Source organism: Nilaparvata lugens, chromosome 5 (genome assembly GCF_014356525.2).
Source record: "Nilaparvata lugens isolate BPH chromosome 5, ASM1435652v1, whole genome shotgun sequence".
Classification (NCBI taxonomy): Eukaryota; Metazoa; Arthropoda; class Insecta; order Hemiptera; family Delphacidae; genus Nilaparvata; species Nilaparvata lugens.
Window position 1 is genome coordinate 27,329,096 of NC_052508.1, and position 22,459 is coordinate 27,351,554.

The following is a 22,459-nucleotide window of genomic DNA, read 5'->3' on the forward strand; positions in this document are numbered from 1 at the left end:
ATATTTCTTAAATTCATGACGCAACCTATCTGGCTCTGCTGGCATTGTTGAAGAAGGAGGTAGTTCAGGCAATTCTTGTCTATCGGGTTTTATATTCATGAATTTTGTCATTTATTGTAAACATTTTAGGTTTCCTCGTCACCATCATGGCTGGTTCCAAGATAAATTGAAGGTAGAGTCAAAATATTCAGTTGTTGAAACAGTACATTGTTTACTATGTGCTAAGTTGAACAATTTTGTAAAAAAAATAAAATTAAAAGGAGTACAAATAGATTACCATCTGACATGAAGTGATCATATTGATTTTTTGTGCAGCAAGTTATCTAAATCCATTATTTTTTTGTTAGACTTGAAAATATCATATCTATTCAACCATATTTTAAATGTGTATTTCTCTTTGTTTCATTGACCGAGCGAAGTGAGGTCTAAGATTCAAGTTGACGGTTTGGCATTTCTCTTAATGTTTAAATGTTGTTATGTTGCGCATTTACGGCAAAACGCTGTAAAAGATTTTCATGAAATTTGACATGTATGTTCCTTTTTAAATTGCGCGACGTATATACAAGGTTTTTGGAAATTTTGCATTTCAAGGATAATATAAAAGGAAAAAGGAGCCTCCTTCATATGCCAATATTACCGTAAAAATCAGACCATAGAATTATTCATCATAAATCAGCTGTCTAGTGGACTGCTAGTAGTTCTGTGAACAGTAGACTTCACTCAGTATTCTCATCCACAAGTACCTGATGTCAACTGTTTTAAATGTTTAAAAAATCAGTTCACGTTTGAATTTGTATTCCATTATTTATTAATATTTATGTTAATTTAAACAACGAATAGAATATATTTCTATTCCAGAATTTATATAATATTCATCCAGTTCCGTGATAATCTTTCCATCTAATGGAAATATTAATTTTTTTCAATCAAAAATATTATAATTTCTTCAGCATTATTTAGTTCATTTGATTATTTTTAATCACCTATTAAATTAGTTTTTTCGAATGTGAGGATATTGATACTGATGGACACACATGAAGGATTAAGTTATTAACATTTTGTTAACTGATTTTGTTAATAACTTTGGTGTAAACCCAGCTTAAAGATGCATACCTCTTCAAGGTCTTTGATTGAAACTATAGACCTTATACAAATACAGTAATAGACTGGCTTATCCACACATCTGTGTAATCACTTGTCAGCTGATTTATGATAATTCTATAGTGTAACAATATTTATTGTTACAATTGTGAGTGATGAGAGTTATGCGAATTAGCCTGAGAAGTTAGCCTGTTGTGAAAATGGATTTTGCTGTTTTGCTTTTCTGCGGTGTGTTGTGTCGACTCTGTAAGTGTGTGCGTAGAAGCTATGATCCTAAGAATAACATCAATTTTCCTGGAGCAACAGCTTAGTTCATGAGCCTTGCTTTTCTGCATTGTGTAGTGTCGACTCTATAGGTGTGTGTGTAGAAGTTGTGGGAAGATCAACGATTTTCCTAGAATATAAGTCTGGTTCACAACCTTATAAGGCAAGGAATTTATAGCTGTCAAGGAAAAATAGCTGTCACTTGGTGGGAGAATGTATCTTAAATTGTAGTTGTAACGTTCCTTTCCATTGGTGGAAATTTTTCTAGAAAATTGTAACTCCCAATCACAGTTAACGTTGCTTAGGTCTATCTAGTATGGACGATCACACAGCTGTCCACGGCAAGACGAGAAAAGCGAAGTGGTTTCACTCAGCGTCTGTCCTCCGACATAAGCAGTACTAAATGTAGTCTGATCAATATTTTGTGTTAATCATGGCTTCCATGCCAGCTTTAGGCTTTTTAGTGTTTGACTCTGGAACCTTTTGTTCCAGCAGCATTTTTAGTTTTCTTTGCCTCAGTAGTTGCTTTAATTAAGGAGAGAGAGAGAGTATCAAATTGTCACCTCACCATGGAGATTTTTCTCCTATAACCGCTACTAAAGGTACGTCATAGATTTATAATATAATTAAGGAAATTATCTTCAATGAAAGCTTCCATCAAAGTATTTATTGTAATGTACCGTAATTAAAGTGTAAAAATTGAGAATAGTCCTTTTGATTTGAATGGAAGATGGTAATGGTAATTCAAACTGATAAATGTTGGAAGAAAATTAACGATATATGTTTTGTAGAAATTTAGAATACCTATTAGTAGGAATTAAGATATTTGTTTGATTTAAACTATTTTTGAAGAGGAAGCTATTAACCTAAATTTCAATTACTGTTGTTTAAACGCAAATTGACTGATGTTTACAGTATATTATTATGAGCTCTATCAGTATTTTTGTTATAGATTTTATTTGTCTTTTGATTCTAATGAAAAGCTTTCTTGATTATTTAGGAAACACCTATCATGTAATTTATTCTTTTAAAATTACACCATATATGTAATTTACGTAAGAGAACTGACTAAACTAACAACAATACTCGGAATACCTTATTATGAAGTAATTCAATCAACTTGTGAATTATGTAGGCCTATTATGGAATAACTATGTACTCATCGCTTTGTGTATAGGGCATAACCCTGATTACAAATAAATTCTATTCTATTAAGTCAAGAGATTGAAGTAGGTAATGTCTATTTATGTTTTAAAGTAATAATTGTATTGTTTTGAGTTTCATATAACCTAAAATAGGTTGATTTTATTATATAGCTGAAGTTAAGTTAATTTGTATTATCCTAGTTTATTTTTTTATTCTAACAGCGGTGTAAGTACGGGAACATCAAGTATGGGATCAACGTACGAATCCATCATTTCATGGGTTCATGAACGTGTGTCTTTAAGCCGCTGAGACGCCTCTGAATCGATGGCCGTCCTAGAAGCTTGGGGTATGCTGTCTCCTGTCCATCTGGACGTGTAGAGCTCGATCACCGAGCCTAGATTCAAATTGAAGAAACGGCTATGAGGTAACAACTTTTTTCCAAATTAAACGAACGTCCCAGGAACTCCGGATGTGACAAAATGGGTTTTAGTGACAACAGACTTTCAATCAATTAAAACGTGCGGAATTAGACCTTTTGTTAAATCGTAATTTTGAGATATTATTGGGGATAGATAGATTATTTATTTTATTAATTTGGTTTGAGTAATAGATTTTCGGTTGTATCTTTACATTGAAATGTGAGGCCATATTTTCTCTGTAAGGATCCAGCTGGGAATTTCAGTTTTCTTTAAATTTATAAATAATTATTATCTTCTAAACTACTAAAAGTTGAATGAGTATATGAATCTTTAAAGGTCCCTTATTGATTAAATTAATGTTTTAAAATAATTCTCATCTTAAAGTTGTAAAGGATCAAATGAAGTTTCAAGGACCCTAACCTTTTCTAAATTTGTTTTGATGACATATATTTTTTGAATAGTTTTTTCCAAGGTAGTATTCCATGATGTGATACTTGAGGAATGTTTGTCTTTGCAGCTTTCATGATATAAAGATACAGAATAGTTATTATTGGGGATCATTAATATTTGATAATGTTTTGATAGTGTTTTAAAGTTTCCAAGTGTGTTCTAAATTTAATGTTCTATGAATTTTATGTGGATCTTTTCTTAAAATATTACTTGTCATTTATGATTAACTTCTGAGACATATCTATGATAATTTTCAATAATTGCTCTTTTGAAATTAGAGTCCTTTAAGCTTCTTATGATTCAATCTAAAACGTTTTCAATGTAGAGCATACAGAGTAGGTTATTACCGCATTATCTATATCAAAGATAACTTTCTAAACTTAGTCATTGATTCTTCCTTTGTATTCAAGTTAACTGTAGATCAACGACATTACCTACATTCAGTCCTTCAAATAATCTGCCACCATACTCCATGCCCTGCTTTGGAACCATATCTGGAGAGCTTATCAAACAGAATGGTATGAGAGATACTCAGACAAAAGTTCAACAAGGCTGAACTCTGCTCCTCAAAGGTCTTACGGATCCTGTATCCCTATCAAGGACAGTCCAGTTGAGATTGTTGAGCTCACTCTGCTGAATTCATGCTGCGTATCTCCCAACATGCCATTATTCCTCTCCATGTACTCATTCTTCCAATTTAATTTACTTACCATACCAGTACTTATTGACTTCTTCATCCTCACCTGCGCAGGATTGAGGGTAGTGGAATATCGAAATACCCTAAATCTGGAAGCTTATTGATTTCGAACATCATTTCCATTTTAATCACGCACACACCTATGATAGCCCAGTCAATAAAGGTTTTTTTCGATCCGAAAATTAAATAAAAGCTGAATCTTTTACCATCGATAGAACCCTCCCAGAGGGTCATTCTCCCAAAACTCCCAAGAAATCCCCTTGGAGCTTTCCCCCTAGCCCCCCTCAAAGTTGAAAAATGCAGGTAATCACGGGGAATCAATTATCTCTGTACCCATTGATCGGAAACAGTTCTATTATATGCCATTCGATTCGTTACATTATGGACTACAATATTATATATATTTATTTTTTCAATAAAATTAACAGTTTTCTTGATAAAATAATATATATGTAAAAATTAAGGGGGTTTGCGATTTGATTTTTTGGTTTTCTCCGATTAACTTCAAAGCAAGTAGTTTTAAAGAAAAATGAGCCGAATAATTGATGTAGCCACTCTCATTGCAAATCCATTGATGTATATTGTTATGTATTTGCGATTCGATTTGACGCCGTGGAAGGGGAAACAGTCGACGCGGAACAGCGCGGCTGACTCTCTTAGCCATAGTAAACAGCAAACTGGAAATCAATTATCTCTGTAACCATTAATCGGAAAAAAATCTATCATATGTCATTCGATTCATCAAGTTAGGAACTACAATATTAGTCGGATTCATTTCCTCAATAAATCGAAGTTTCCTTGATAAAATAATATAATGTAAAAATTTAGGGGTTTTTCGATTTGATTTTTTTGTTTTCTCCGATTAACTTCGTAGCAAGTAATTTTAAAGAACAATGTGACGAATAATTATTGTAGCCACATTCATTGCGAATCCATTGATGTATATTCTTATGTATTTGCGATTCAAGTTGACGATGTGGAAGGGGAAACAGCCGACGCGGCTTACTCCCTTCACCATAGTAAACAGAATAATAGTGCTGTCTACATTGCATCTCATTTACACTATGGCGCTCGAAACAATTAATTTTGTCTATTGTTTTGACATGCGTTGTATATAGATTTTCACTTTTTAATACTCTAAAAAATATTACAATTTTCTTGATTTAACTCATGATAAAAATCAGGATTTCGTTGTTTGCTCATAGAATTTATTATATTAATTTGAAGTGTGCCTTCTCCATACGAGTCAGAGGTAACACAATTTGATAACTCTAGTTTCAGATATTGATGTTTTTCAACGAAGTTTCATGATATATTATGTGTCCGACTCCTTCATCTTATCCTTATTTTGTGAAAAATGAAGATTCAAAATTTCTTTTCATAGCTTTTCTTCTGTTTTATCTTGTTTCATCACTCTTTATAATTCAAACACTAACTTGATAATGGAATGAATATCATCAGATCACGTGAACAAAAAAAAATAAAAGGGTGGGCCTACCTGAGATACTATATGATAACACTGTACTCCTGATAAGTTGAAAATTTTCAAGCTAAAAGTAGATTAATTTGTTGCACATTCGGTTCAAATATTAACAAATGTTACCAAATATTAACAATATTATCACATATAGTGAGAACGAATTACTCTGAAGCTTTCTATTCTCACTGAACATGAAGAGGCAATACCAAGCCAGAATCGCAGTTCCGTTCAAATCATTATTATCAGAGCTTTCAAATTGATGCTATGTAACTATGGATGTTATCCCCATCTCACAATTTCCTATTTATCCTTATCCTGATTCAGAATAAAGTAGTTGATCTCTATAATCACAAAAATCAATGTACAGTACCTATAATAAATAGTAAAAATGGAAATTTTTTTAGTAATAATGCAACTTTTTCTAGGTACGAATTTCAAGGCTCATAAAATTACTTTTTCTCAATCACAGGCAGAAATTCCAATGATCATCATAATAGTAATTATTTAATGAAAATTGTTTGTATTGTACATTGTTCGACGTAAGATAAGCTACATCTTTAAGGTAATCAACGTATTTAGGATTATCATGTTTATGAATGAAAGCGAGACTGTGATAGAAGATTAGTCAAACTGAAATATAAACATTATATACAATGCATATTTCTGATCAACTATTATTACAAATGATAGTATCAAGCCGAAATGAATTGAGCAACTGAATTTCAAAGTTACTATCCACTGTTCAAATCGCACTGTGATTTCCTTTTACTTCCAAATGGATTGAATTGCCTCACTCTTCAACGTAACAATTATTGTAAAACAACCAGTGGAATGTGAACGTCATCCAAATAGCATTTGAATTTCAATTTTCAGATCATGAAATTCATAAAAAACAAATTCTTGAGAGAATAGTGATGAATTGCAAACAGTGCAAGTAACATTGATACAAAGCGATACAATGAAAATCAACATAGATTAATTTAATACTGGACTTATCAAATTTATATTACCGTTGATTTATATTATTTATAAAGCTTATAAAATGTAAAACCAACATTTTAAATTTTCTCTACTGGAGCAAAACATCGATAGAAGATAGAGCCCATTATAAGCACAATATACTTGTGTACTAGAATTCACTTGAACTAACTCATCACTTCAACCCTTCAATGATCACAATGAACTAGAATGGTATAAAAACCATAAAATCGATAATCAGGTTCATTTTTCAAATAGCTTTACCCAACTAAATCTGTGAATGTTAAGTCATAAGAAATCATGTTCAATAGATTTAATTTGAATGCTTCAAATAGAAAATGATCTATTCTTTTGGTGCCCTAATCAAAATCAATTTCAATCAACATTAATCGACATAAAGAAAAGCTTCTGCCAATTTTGTGTAATGAATGACAAGATGCGAGTGGAGGTGAAAAATCAATATGATAACAAAAATAATAGAAGATGATGAATCATCTTTCAATTAATCTTATATGGTAGGGTACTTTGTGGTTAAATGTGAAACACTTTCATGATTTTCCTACCTTTCATACATGCTTACTCTTCCTTAATTTGTATGTTTGCATGGCTTCCATCTTTAGAATCTACTGAATTTTCATATTGGACTGTCTAAATAATGTAGATTCAAATAGTAAGAACGGAAGATAAGCTACTTTACAGAGAGAATCATAGAAAGTTTCAACTCAACAAGCCCAATGTAAAAAATTTTTTTATGCCTCAGCCGTCATATATATTCGGCTCAACTGAAGGTATATTATCAACCTGGCTTGGTGAATATTAACTGTAGAAAACAGCAAACACTGCACGCTATGATTTTTCAGGAAATTGCCACTGTTAACACTATTGTAATCTATGATTTATCTCAGTTTTTGACATTAATAACTCATGATAAATTTTAGCATAGAATTATGATCATACACACATATTTCAAATATGTATTATATTATGTAATAGTATGAATTTTTTATCGGTTGCAAACAATATCTTTGTCTGTCATAGAATGCATGATTTAGCACATATATAACAACAAAATAATTTTAGAGAATTTAGAGAATTAAAATGTGAAAAAGTAGATTCATCGCATGTCAAAACAATAGACAAAATTGATTGTTTCGAGCGCCTTAGTGTGAATAAGATGCAACTTAGAAAGCAGTAGGCCTACTACTGTATTTTACTGTTTACTATGGTGAAGAGAGTCAGCCACGCCGTACCGCGTAGACTGTTTCCCCTTCCACAGGGTCAAATCGAATCGCAAATAAATAAAAATATACATTAACGGAATGGCAATGAATGTGGCTACATTAATTATTTGTCTAATTTTCTTTAGATTATTTGCTTCGAAATAATCGGAGAAAACAAAAATCAAATCGAAAAACCCATAAATTTTTACATATATAATATTATTTTATCAAGGAAACTGTTTGATTTATTGAGGAAATGAATACGACTAATATTTTAGTCCATAATGTAACGAATCGAATGACATATGATAGATTTTTTTCCGATTAATGGTTACAGAGATAATTGATTTCCAGTTTGCTGTTTACTACGGCTAAGAGAGTCAGCAGCGTTGTTCCGCGTTGACTGTTTCCCCTTCCACAGCGTCAAATCGAATCTCAAATACATAACAATATACATCAATGGATTTGCAATGACAGTGGCTACATTAATTATTCGGCTCATTTTTCTTTAAAACTACTTGTTTCGAAGTGAATCGAAGAAAACAAAAAAATCAAATCACAAACCTAAATTTTTACATATATATTATTTTATCAAGAAAACTGTTAATTTTATTGGAAAAATGAATATCACTAATATTGTAGTCCATAATGTAACAAATCGAATGGCATACAGTAGAACTGTTTCCGATCAATGGTTACAGAGAAAATTGATTTCCCGTGTTTACCTGCATTTTTCATGTTTTAGGGGGCTGGGGCGGAAAGCTCCAAGGGGATTTCTTGGGACTTTTGGGAGAATGACCCTCTGGGAGGGTTCTATCGATGGTGGGAAATTCAGCTTTTATTTATTTTTCGGATCGAAACTGCTTTTTTGAACTTTCATTGACTGGACTATGATTAATGTGAGTAGTTTCCTCAGCAGAATAAAAACTAATATCAGATAACCGATGTAGTCCGTAGGAGCTATGTATTTTGAATGGTCTCAACTCTCAACTCAGCGCATGACTCCCTCATTCGTATTCATTTTTCTGCATAATAATTCAGAAATGAAGTGACATTTCATAAATATGAATAATAATTTAGTGTTGTTGATTGATTAATGATAATTTTACTTCAGATACTGTTTTTGGTGAGATATATAGTGATATTCATCCATAATGAAACACTACAAAATTGTCTGAAAATACTATTATTGAAATACTATGATTATTCTACTTTCAAATTATCATTAGAATGAAAAGTTGTGATAGTAAACGCAATCTATGGTATTTTATGTATTTTTGTTTCAGATTGAAAATGAAGATAGCGATAGAAGGTTGTGCACATGGGGAATTGGATAAAATCTATGAGACTATTGAGAGAGTAGAAGAGTACTTGGGAAGTAAAGTGGATCTACTAATTTGTTGTGGTGATTTTCAAGCAACCAGAAACGTCCAAGACTTGTCATGTATGGCTGTGCCAGCTAAATATCAACAGATGTGTTCATTTTACAAGTAATACAATTTTTTCAGCTTTATTTAATCTTATACTCATTTTTAGCTTCAGTCTCGATCTCAACCTAAATCCTAGTTCGAAATCTGTTTAGTATTATCCCTACTAATCTTTCAAATTGAATATATTTTCAATTCAACAACTTATTTATAGTCTACACTATAAACTGACTCGTTAATATCTAATGAAGTCTCAAAAATCAATCCTTGTCATGTTCTCCTGGTAGACACATTGTGATGGTATTTTCCATCATTGAATCTGTATCTGAGAATAAATAATTAATAATCAACATTTAATTCCTTAGTAGTTGAAAATGACAAGGATGGTTACCTTACCAGTGCCATATTCATTGAAAATGAATAAAAATGGTTTTCCAGGCAACCATTCATAAATTCCATTTCAGAGTTTTGTGTAGTAAATTCTTTATTCAGTATTGTTGATTCAATAGTTCATGAGACTTACTGATGGAATTTGCATTACTTTTTCAGATATTACTCTGGAGAGAAAGTGGCTCCAGTTCTGACCTTGTTCATCGGAGGAAATCATGAAGCATCAAATCATCTGCAGGAATTGCCCTATGGTGGGTGGGCGGCCCCAAACATCTACTATTTGGGTTACGCCTCAGTTGTCAGCATAGGCGGCATACGCATCGGAGGATTATCAGGCATTTATAAAGGGCATGATTACATGAAAGGACATTTTGAAAGGCCGCCATATTCTGAAGATACAAAGAGAAGTGTGTATCACATTCGAAATTTAGAAGTTTTTCGCCTCAAGCAGGTAATTTATCATCTACTTCTAACTTGTTCGTCAAGCAACTTATTTACATCTTCCTTAATGATTCCACAGTTTCTGGCTTATTTTCAAGTCTATTTCTAATTTCATTTGACATTTCTACTGTCAAAAATGTCCTCCTTGTGTCATACCTTTTTTCTGAAAATATTCAGTTCACAGAATCTCCTTCAATGCAAATGTCTATAGTTTAAACTTTTCAAGACAAATACATATTGGAAGAATGTATCCAAACATTATTCACGACATTCACGCAATGCAACATTTCTTCCCGTAAATACACAACTCATGTTCATCCATTTCAATCAAAATTAAAAAATATACCTATATCAGAAATAAAGTACCTATATCAATCAATAAAGTATTATGAGTTAATTATAATACACCATTTAAAAGTAAATTTTCTGGCTTGGTAAGATTTGTTTGGCTAAGTTGTATATGGGTTCGACTCAAGGCAGTGATATGTCTGTGAAAAAATGCACTTCCAGTATACATCTTCCTTTAGATGCTTTGTGTAGACTGATCAACTTCATATAAAAATTATACTGTTTTTGAATTGCTGGTGAACTGATGCACTCCAAGTTATGTTATGGCACCTTTTGTAGGCTGTGATGTGGTGGGTAAGTATAGTACGCCAAGAGGCAAAACTGTATCACAAACCTATTTTTACAGCCTATTCAGGAAAGGCGAACACTGACTTGTATTTACCATCAATTATGTCAAAATAACTTCACAGATGGCTCTATCTAATTCGTGAATCTCCAGTGGGAATGTAAAATTTCTTCCTAATAAACTGTAGGAAGTGTTAGTTATTTTATCTGAAGGCAATGTGGTTTGTGTTGATGACTTTTGTCTCCTTGAGGAAGAGATTTCACTAATGTTCCAGAAGGCTTTGTCTTGGTTGGTTTTTATTGGCACAGAGCTCATATAATAATTATACTCATGCTATTACTCAGGTTAGTGGTTATTGACCGAGAGTAGTGAGGTGTTTTTCTAAAATTCCTACTTCATAAATAATGTTTTCTTGTTTTTGATTTTTATTTATAGATGAAGAGTCCAATTGATATTCTACTTTCTCATGACTGGCCAAGAGGTATACACAAATATGGAAATGTAGAAGCTCTTTTAAGGAAGAAACCCTTCTTCAAGTAAGAAATCTACAAAATCACATTAATATTTGTCCGTTGTTGATTTTGACCAGAATTAAATAATGATTATTTTCTCAATTCGAAAAATAAAAATTGGAAATAAGTTAAAAGATAGATAGAATATAAAATTTTATTATTGGTAATGTGTGAAAAACAAGATAAGTAAAAAATATTGAAACGCCAGGTTTGTGAAATGCGCTCATCTCCTTTTTTATTGTTTACAACTTCAGCCTAGTAATACTCAAGTATAAATAGTTCCAACTTTAATCTTTTTGAATCTAGTAGTTTCTGAACTGTTGTATTATATAGAAAAATCTGGACTTGGAGCTTGATTGTATTTTGCTATTAGTTTCTTATAAAAACAATTGTTATTTTCGAAGGTTATGATTACGTAGAATACAAGTCATTATTAAAGCATAACTTGCTTTCTGCGCAAAGCAATTTATTGTCCTCAATGTAATCATGATATGATGTTTGTAATTATTGTCTGTTTGCTATGAATAAATTGAATTGGGATTGAATATTTCCACTTTTGTATGCCTTAATAGTGATGAAATAAATAAATTTTAATGTTTTCCAGGGAGGATATTGGAAACGACTCACTTGGCAGTTTACCTGCTGAGGAGTTGTTGCATGAACTCAAACCGAAGTACTGGTTCTCTGCTCACTTGCATACTAAGTTTGCTGCCATTGTTCGTCATCAGGTAACTGATTCACTCTTGCATTTTTCAATTCAATTCAACTAATCTTTTGGCGGTTCGATTGCATTTTTTTATTGAAGCATGTTGGGCTCTGGTGATTGAATTGTCTGAAGTCCCTGAAATAACTATATTACAATCATTGTTCTCAATCTAGTTTTTGAGTCATCGTTTAGACGTCGTAGCGGTAGCATGTCGAGAGCATTGTAGTGTTAATAGAATAGTGTAGTATAGTGGTAGTAAAAATAGTTATATTTCGATAGTTCCGTATCTGCGCTTTAGTGGAATTAGGCCTACGCGAAATTGTCGAAAAGTGCGAAATTGCAGTATGCGAGTGCGCGTTCGAGCGTCCCGGTTAGGCCGGCCGGTCAATGTTCGCGACAAAATCGTTTTGCTGAATAATGAATAAACATTTTAAATCCAACATAAATGTCGTTCGTCAGACCGTCGAAATTTTTGATTCCCGAGTTTGAAGAAGAGGCAACAGAAGAAGAAGTCTAAACGAATGAAGAAAAAATGGAAACCGGTAGTGTTAACGCAGGTATCCCTACAAAGGAGTCAACGCCGGAAAAGGTTATCGACCCAAATAATTTAAGAACAGCGACCGAACAAATATTGTATAATAGTTGGAAGCTGAAAATAAATGTGTAATGATGCAAATCAATAATGAAGATCTTGAAACGAAGCTAGAGCAACTGACTAAAAGAATCTCTCTTCTTGAGAAAAATGGAGAGAGTAAGAACAAGCCTCAGTCATTACTGTTGGGGGAAATTTGAATACTGATAAACTAACTGCCGAAAAGGAAGAAAACAAGAAGCTACATTTCTCTACGGATGAAGAAGAGTTAGCAAAGGAGACTGAATGGATTCGAGTGAATTCAAGAAATTAAAAAAAATAAGATGGATATCTCGCTTTCGCCCCCCCCCCCAGCCATCAACAAGCAGTGCAGCAACTGACAGTCAGCACACCAAGGAAAAGAAGAATAAAGTAGTTCCCCCGCCTATATCATTGTGAACTATATAAAAAATTTCAATACGTTTTTGAAAACTTTGAACAGTGTCTCTCCAGATTACAAGTTTAGAATAAAGCTAGTCAGTGATGAAACAAACATTCAAAATCAACGTTCTAGATACTTATAGAAACGTGACGAAAAAAGTGGTTGATACTGGCTATAAGTGGCATTCATACGAAAATAAACAGTCTCGATCCATCAGAGTGATGGTAAAGAAACTATATCATTCATGTACTCCAGATACCATACTTGATGATTTGAAGAATCAAGGCTATAAAGTCCTGGAAGTGGTAAATAAACTCAAATGGAAGACTAAGGAACCATTGGACATGTTCCTGGTATCCTTTAGCTGCGAGGAAGATATCATCAAAAAATTGAATTGAAAACGGTTCTTGGATGTAAGGTGGAAATTGAAAATATAAGGAAGACAAAGCTGATAGCCCAATGCAAGCGTTGCCAGGCTTACGGTCACACCCAACGTTATTGTAACATGGAACCAAGATGCGTGAAATGTGGATCAAAGCATCTAAGTAGGGACTGCCAAAAATCCAATGATGTCCTACCTAAATGTGTCCATTGCGGAGAAGCTCACCCTGCAAGTTACAGAGGGTGTACTGTAGCTATTGAACTGCAGAAAATCATAAATGCGGCTCAAAAAAGGAAGACAAACACTCCCAAGAGCTCAATCAGTCAAAATCCAACTACAAAGCTTGGAGATAAAAATACTAAGCAGGTAGAAATTCGTGTGCCTACTCTGAGTAGAAGAACATTTGCACAGACTGTTGTAGGAAACAAAGGCTCTAATTCGAATAGCTGTCAGTTCGATAATATGGAGGGAGATATTAATCAGGTGCTGAAGCTCATTTTACATAAGTTAGACAAGCAAGAAAAAAGTATCTTCTATCTTCAAAGCCGTTTTGAGAAGTTGGATAAAAATTGTTCTTCTGAATTGTAATGCTGAATACACTTAGAATAGTTGAATGGAATGCTAATGGACTCCTTAATCGGCAACAAGAATTAGAAGCAGTTTTAAATTTAGAAAAGATAGATATTTGTTTAGTTTCAGAAACTCATTTCACTAAACAATCTTACATTAGAATCAGAGGATATAAGACTTATCATGCTATACATCCCAGTAATTCGGCGCGAGGTGGAAGTGCTGTTATCATCAAGGATAGTATTCAACATCATGAAGAAATTAAGTATGAGTCTGAAAGAGTGCAATTAACTAGTGTAGCTATTAGTTAGTTGTGGCTGCTATCTACTGCCCACCCAGACATTCCATACGAAAAGGAGAATACATAGCTTTATTTGAGATGTTGGATACTAAATTCATTCTTGGAGGTGATTTTAATGCAAAACACGTTTTTGGGGGGTCACGTTTAACAACCACGAAAGGCAGAGAGCTCTATAAGGCAATTATGGAGTACAGTTGTGAGGCCATTTCTACCGGAAAACCAACCTACTGGCCCTCAGATATGCAAAAAAATCCCGACCTAATAGATTTCTTCTTAATTAAAAATGTGAGTTTCAACTACTTGAGTATTGAGGAAAGTTTCGACCTTGATTCTGACCATTCTCCAATTCTTCTACAGCTGAGTGAAACTATAATACAAAAACAAAATGAACGGCCAGGGCTTGTTAATACCCGTACAGACTGGGAAGGATCTCAACAGATGCTGGAAGAAAAAATAATCCTTGATGTACCATTGAGAAGCATGGAACAGCTTGATGGAGAACTGGAAAAATTTGTCATTGACGTGCAACAGGCAGCCTGGTGGAACACCCCACAACTAAGAAGAAGAACTGTAGGAAATAGCTACCCAACAGAAGTGAGGGAAATGATAGCTGAAAAAAGGAGAGCTAGGAAAAAATGGCAACAAACAAGAACTTCACAAGATAAAAGGCAACTTAATCATTTAACTCAACAGCTCAGAAGAGAAATCCAATAAATTAAGAATGAATCAATGAATCATTATCTGAGAAATCTAACAAGAGATGAAAGCACCGACTACTCTCTCTGGAAGGCAGCCAGGAAATTGAAAAGACCCATTCAGCATGCACCACAAATTAGGAAAGAGGATGGCTCATGGGCTAGAAGCAATACAGAAAAAGTTCAAGCATTTGCTGATCATCTGGTAAACACATTTCAAATTCACAATCATGATGAGCTAGAAATTGTAGAAGATTTTATTCAGGAGAGCGAAGAGTTTAGACATGTTACACTGGATGAAGTAGAGAAAGAAATAAAAAAAATTAAATACAAAAAAAGCACCAGGATTTGATTTAATAACAGGAGTATTGAAGAATTTACCAAGGAAAGCTATAGTGAAATTAACTAATATTATAAATGTCATTTTCAGACTCAAATATGTTCCTTGCATGTGGAAGGTAGCTGAGGTGGTAATGATCCCAAAAAAACCTGGAAAAGAGCCTCACAACATCTCATCATACCGGCCAATATTTTTGCTTCCAGTAATGTCAAAACTTTTTGAAAGAATATTGTTGAAAAGGCTGACTCCGATTATTGAAAGGAAAAAATTGATACCAGATCATCAATTTGGCTTCAGGAAAAAACATTCAACAATTGATCAGGTACACAGGATTGTAAATATATTAGAAAGGTCGTTGGAAGAGAAAAAAGTTTGTTCTGCAGCACTTCTGGATGTGAGTCAAGCTTTTGATAGAGTCTGGCATGAAGGACTAATCAATAAGTTGAAAAAGTTACTTCCAAAGCAATTTACAGACATCTTACATTCATATTTAACTGGACAATACTTCAGAGTGAACCATGAAGATGCTTATTCTGGACTAGGAGAAATAAAAGCAGGAGTACCTCAAGGGAGTGTTTTGGGGCCGATTCTCTATCTTCTGTTTACAAGTGATCTACCATGTCTCGAGAATAATACAATAGCAACATTTGCCGACGACACAGCAATATTAGCTATAGATGACAAGATTGAAAGTGCCACAGCAAAACTTCAAAGATCTCTCCGAAAAATTGAAGACTGGACAACAAAATGGAAGATTAAACTCAATGAAGCAAAATCAGTTCATATCAATTTCACCAACAAGAGGGCTCAACCCATACCAATAACCATTAACAATCAAATAGTACCATTTTCCAATGATGCCAGGTACCTAGGTATGACTAGATGCAAAGCTTCGCTGGAAGGTCCATGTTAAGAAGAGAGAAGAGCTGGGAATAAAATACAAGAAACTCTGGTGGTTGATTGGAAGGAACTCCATCCTGTCAATTCCAAACAAAGTACTCCTGTATAAGCAGATTCTAAAGCCAGTATGGACGTATGGTATACAACTTTGGGGGTGTACCAAAGACAGTAACATCAAAGTCATACAACGCTTCCAAAACAAGGTGCTGAGAAACATTGCTGATGCTCCTTGGTACGTCAGAAACAGCGACCTTCACAGAGACCTGCAAGTCGACCTTGTATGCAGCGAAATCCAGAGGCATGCAGAGAAACACGAGGCTCGACTCCACCAACACGACAACATTGAAGCAATCCAGCTGCTGGAAAATGAAGGATTGGTGAGGAGGCTGAAAAGGAAGAAGCCATTTGAACTGGTCTAGTGCTGATTCAAGTGTCTTGTGTCCAGTGAAAAGCAGAGCAGTGGAAATGAGTGAAACCCACCTGTGTAGTACAGTCATAAGCAGTGTACTAATAATATTAGAATTTGAATAGGAGACCCTATGGAGGATTCTCTTGTATGAAGTATTTATTAGTCTTATAGGACAGAAAACAGTTGCTCATTAGTCCCTAGACTAGATAGCAATGTACCGTTGAATATTAACAAAAAATCTAGTTTTTGTTTATTGTTTTTAATTGTTCCAATTCTATATTCATATCGATAGTCGATGTATATTTATATACAGGATGCGGCAGTGAAACTTCCTTTTTTTAAAGTAAATACAACTTTATGTATGAATCAGAAAGTTTATATTTATTTTTTTAATGAAGGCACATATGAAGTTTTGTTTCAATTAGTTTTGAATATCAAATCAGATAGATGACGTCCCCAATTCTCCATACACTGAGTAAACCGATTTCTGGCGTTTGTCATGACTCCTGCCAGCATTGCAGGCGTTATGTTAGCAATTTCTTCACTGAATTGGTCTTCAAATCTTGTAGGGTCCTTGGACGGTTTACATAAAGAAGGGATTTCAAAAACTCCCGTAGAAAAAATCACAAGGGTTCAAATCGGGAAGTCGGGCTGGGCACTCCAAATCGCTCCTAATTGAGATGAGGCCTCCTGGAAAGTGCTCTCTCAATTAAAGTCACATTCAGAATGTTCCTGCACAATTGCTATCTTGTATAGATGGAAATGAAGATCATCATGAATAATTCGTCTCGCAGAACGATCGGAAAGTCCAAGAGCAGACGTATGTTTGCCCGCAGAACGCGTGGTGATCGCAACATTGAAACTCTCGCTATCTCAATGTTCTCAGATGACCTGATGGGTCGAGGGACCAATTCGTCTAGTCGCACTTGCAGTTTGTCTGAACGTAGTGACGCACGTAACAATTGAATTTCGGTTCGGGACAGTAGCCAAAAGGGCTAAATTAAAGCGATTTCGAAATGCGCGCTGGGTTGTGATAACAGAACATCCGCCCGAAAAATAAGTTCCAACGGCAAATGCACGCTTCTCATTGTCCCAATGCATGATAGCGAATGAACATGTCGGGAAGAAAATTTTATGATCTGACCTCTCTAACGAGACCAAACTTGCTCTACTACGACATCAGCTAACTGAATGGCGTTCACTTCAAAAAAGGAAGTTTTGCTGCTGCACCCGGTATATATACATATTTTTCTGACAGGAGGTTTCTATTGCATTGAATGGGATACAAGCTGTGTGACATTTCAAATCAGTTCATCATATTCTCCAAAACAATAACTCAATTTATCAATCAGTAATATATTAAAATCCCAGTATCCTTTGAATTAGGGTTTTCCAACCCTATAGAATAGCGGGTTTCTCTTTAATAATCACCCGTTACAAAACATATTTTTATAAACAATCTTTATTCACTCTAATTTTTGCATTGATTTTTCCAGGCTAACGATAATGAGGAGGAAAAAGTAACCAAATTCCTATCACTGGATAAGTGCTTACCTAAGAGAAAATTTTTACAGGTCTGTACGAATCCAATTAGCGTGTACCCTCTAAAAGCTGACAATATTAGTGTTTAGCTCAAAGTTGAAGCAGCTCACTGGTGCGTTGACTCTTTTCATCACAACGTGTTCTTGTTTATATTCACGCTATTTGACTTTAAATCACTTCAAGTCAATATACGTTAATGTTGGGTGTTTACTGAGAACTGCATGATTTTAAAGATTGACAAATTCTTAATTATTATTGGACTCATTATGAGCGTAAAACTGTCTTATACCAGAAGCTGTACCACATTTCTTTCTTTGGGATTTTTCGAATTAGCCTCTGACCTCTAAAAAAAACCACACGCATGTCCTGCATAAGAGTTGATGAAAGCCATTCCGAAAAATCAAAGCCATTACAAGAACAAAAACACAAGATGCAATGTATACAGGAAACATTTGTGTCCAATCGCAAGGACGCATCTGTGCAATGTTATTACTTTCCTTGCCCTATTACCATAGGTAAGGAAAGTATTGCTTTCCAAAAAAATTAAGGTACCCTAATTTCAAGTTTTCTATACGTTTCAAGGCCCCCTGAGTCCAATAACATGATTTTTGGGTGTTGGTCTGTATGTGTGTGTGTGTATGTCTGTTTACACGATAACTCCATTCCTAATCAACCGATTGACTTGAAATTTTAAACTTAAGGTCCTTATACCGTGAGGATCCGACAATAAGAAATTTAATAAAATTCAATTCAAGATGGCGGAAAAAATGGCGGATAATTACTAAAAAACCATGTTTTTCACGGTTTTCTCGAAAACGGCTCTAACGATTTTCTTCAAATTTATACCATGGATAAGCCCGATCAACTGACATAAGTCTCATTTCTGGGAATATTGCAGGAGCTCCGTTTTATTCTTGAGAAAAATGGTGGATAATCACTAAAAAAACATGTTTTTAGCGGTTTTCTCGAAAACGGCTGATACTATTTTCTTCAAATTTATACCATGGATAGCTACTTATAAGCCCTATCAACTGACATGAGTCTCATTTCTGCGAAAATTGCTGGTGTTTTGTAAAAAATCTTATTCTTGAGAAAAATGGCGGATAATTACTAAAAAAACATGTTTTTCACGATTTTCTCAGAAATGACGACCGATTTTTTCTCAAATTCATACCCTGTATCCCTATTCATACCCTATTTATCAGCTCTATCAACTGGCATAAGTCTTTTTCCTGGGAAACTGATGGGGGTCCACCCCATCCTTGAGAAATGCACTTTGTAACCTCCTTCTCGTGCATGAGGTAGGTAGGTAGAGCAGTTTATACAAAGAACACATAGTCGAGATATTTCATCTGTAGAACAGCTGTTTCGACGACTTTTGAAAAAAAATATCGAATTTCACAATTATTTACACAAAGGAAAAAGTACTATGAAAGCAATAATACACATATACAGTAGTCTGACCGTAGTTTCAAATTTATGTTGCCGCCATTCGTCATTATGTTATTCCCCTAAATTATTCTCGTTTAAGAATGAGGCTTACAGTTCAATGAGCAAGGAAAGTTGTGTCAGTGTACCACACCAGATTTTTTTGTATTAAATTCTGTAACTTATCGGGAAATCCGAGTGTAAAACAATTTATTGTATGAAAATTCAAATTTTATTCGTCATTTTTAAACATGTAGATTTTTGAACTTTGCAGTTCCTAGTAAATTCCCTGTATTATAGTAGAATAATCTCAAATATATTTTTATTGTTGGACGAGCGTTAGCGAGTTCTTACTTTTAACTCAAGGCCAAAGTCGTTGTCCGTCTGTGTGTTTGTTTGCCCGTATGTTCTACAATAACTTCTGAACGATTTGATCAATCAGCTTCAAATTTTGAGCACATATTCTTCGAACCTTTTCTCAGATCAAGTTCGTTGGACAAAAAATTATCGACTCCTTCGTCCTTTTTCAGGATATAACAAAATGTGTTATTCAATAACATTGAAAGTTCATGAGATAAAAAGATGTTTTGATTTATCATTTAGTCAGCTGGATTATTTCTTGCATGCAATTTTTCCATTCATTTATTCATAACATCAGCTCATGGTATTTGGGAGCTACCACACAGACTGTCACACAAGCTGATTAATATAGAACATAATTTTCAACTTTTGCATAAAAAAACTGAAACGGTTTGAGATATCAATGTGCGGTTTTCGCCATTCATTTTCTCTTGGATTTCTGTATCGAAATCATGTATCACATGACTATCTGATATGACATGACTACCTTGTAATTAGAAAAAGTAAAGTTGTATTCATATGACTGACAAAAATTTCGAAGCGAAAGAGTAATTTTTTCTTTCAAATAGGATCTCCAATGAAACCTACTGTCAAATTATTATTGTAAAAAAATATTCAAGTGTTTCATCATTTTCACCAACTCTGTAAAGTAAAAATTTGCGGATTTCATAGATTATAGTACAACAGTTCATGAGCGAGTTCTCCAACCCAGGGGGCTACTAGTGTAATATCTTGAAATATCTGGGCACGTTTCATGGTCCTGTATTACTAGACTTTTAAAATATAAAATACAGTTCCCTTTAATATCTATCTGCTCCATTAAAATTCTACAATCTTAATTAAAATCAACTGTAAAATGTCCCCTGTATTATGAGTGAATATTTGGTATTTCTATAGTGAGGTCCACGTATAATAACAGTGGAAAAGATAGAACATTGTTGCCGATTCTCTGCCTTGCCACTGCCCTCTACCGAGGATAGCTGATACCGGTATATCTGAATATTATCAACTGTTCATTCCTGTTTAAAATAATCAATTATATTTTATTAGTCAAGAAAATTAATTTTTTCAATAATTCAATGATTTCTCCAGCCCGGGGTGCTCACTATGAGGTCCACGTTATAATGACAGTATTTGATTGACATTGGAGTTGTTATTATTGTTTATCATTTGATAAAGCAGTTGGCGCTATCCTTCTCTAGCTACGCAACGTTGTTAGATCGTTTTTAAATATGGTTAATCAACATAATTATCAATATAATCAACAGATTAAATAATATGTTGATTAACCATATTTAAAAACGATCTAACATCGTTGCGTAGCTAGAGAAGGATAGCGCCAACTGCTTTATCGAATGATAAACAATGATAGCAACTCCAATGTCAATCAAATACTGCCATTATAACGTGGACCTCATAGTGAGCACCCCGGGCTGGAGAAATCGTTCGCTGATATTATGAGTATATCATCTGTTCTATTGAAAGCATTGGAAAGTTGAGAGTAGTTCAAGTTACATATATTTGAGGTGTTGCTGGACTTATTCCCATGTAATTAAATGGGGCTACCAACAGTCTGTAGGGTAGGCCTATATTGGTGGAAAACCTAGTACTCTGGTACTCTATCTAGACAATAAAATAAAACTTCAAATAGATAAACTTGAAATAGTAAGTGAAGGTTACAAGTAGTTCTGTGAACAGTAGACCTCGCGCAATAATAACCCACAGTCTCCTCCGTCTATACTGTCCATCAGAGTAAATTCTGTTGTGTCGGCGATATATTGCTGTTGAAACGAGTAATGGCTGTTTGGGTTGGTGTATCGACAATGCTAATCATCTGTTGTAAACAACTTCTATTACCAAAAGCTGACCGAATTGAAAGCAGAGAAAGGGAAAAAATTTATGTTACTTCGAGTTATCAATATTATTCAAATCAAATCAATTTATTCCTGTTTATAAATACACATTACAAAAAATCTGGTGTGGTACACTGACACAACTTTCCTTGCTCATTGAACTGTAAGCCTCATTCTTAAACGAGAATAATTTACGGGAATAACATAATGACGAATGGCTGCAACATAAATTTGAAACTACGGTCACACTACTGTATATGTGTATTATTGCTTTCATAGTACTTTTTCCTTTGTGTAAATTTTGAAATTCGATATTTTCTTCAAAAGTCGTCGAAAGAGCTGTTCTACAAATGAAATATCTCGACTATGTGTTCTCTTTATGAACTGCTCCACCTACCTACCTACCTCATGCACGAGAAGGAGGTTAAAAAGTGCATTTCTCAAGGATGGGGTGGACCCCCATGAGTTTCCCAGGAAAAAGACTCATGCCAGTTGATAGAGCTGATAAATAACTATACAGGGTATGAATTTGAAAAAAATCGGTCATTTTTTAGAAAATCGTGAAAACATGGTTTTCTAGTAATTATCTGCCATTTTTCCCAAGAATTTTACGGAGCTCCTGCAATTCTCCCAGAAATGAGACACATGTCAGTTGATAGGGCTTATGAATAGCTATCCATGGTATAAATTTGAAGAAAATCGTTAGAGCCGTTTTCGGGAAAACCGTGAAATACATGGTTTTTCAGTCATTATCCGCCATTTTTCTCAAGAATATTACGGAGCTCCTAAAATTTTCCCAGA

At 34.2% G+C, this 22,459-nt stretch overlaps 1 protein-coding gene and 1 long non-coding RNA gene across 4 annotated transcripts in view; both read left to right on the top strand.

Annotated features, from left to right (window-relative positions):
* Nucleotides 1–22,459, top strand: part of LOC120351306 — a 198,948-nt gene that overhangs the window by 99,890 nt on the left and 76,599 nt on the right. The window lies entirely within an intron of this gene.
* Nucleotides 1–22,459, top strand: part of LOC111046241 (lariat debranching enzyme) — a 64,408-nt gene that overhangs the window by 10,010 nt on the left and 31,939 nt on the right. For all 3 annotated transcript variants that reach the window (XM_039428063.1, XM_039428064.1, XM_022331743.2), the window contains exons 2-6: nucleotides 9,042–9,245; nucleotides 9,732–10,023; nucleotides 11,083–11,183; nucleotides 11,764–11,887; nucleotides 17,972–18,049. In XM_039428063.1, the coding sequence (XP_039283997.1) occupies nucleotides 9,049–9,245; nucleotides 9,732–10,023; nucleotides 11,083–11,183; nucleotides 11,764–11,887; nucleotides 17,972–18,049 (792 nt within the window). In that variant the 5' untranslated portion in view covers nucleotides 9,042–9,048. The remainder of the gene's footprint in view (nucleotides 1–9,041; nucleotides 9,246–9,731; nucleotides 10,024–11,082; nucleotides 11,184–11,763; nucleotides 11,888–17,971; nucleotides 18,050–22,459) is intronic.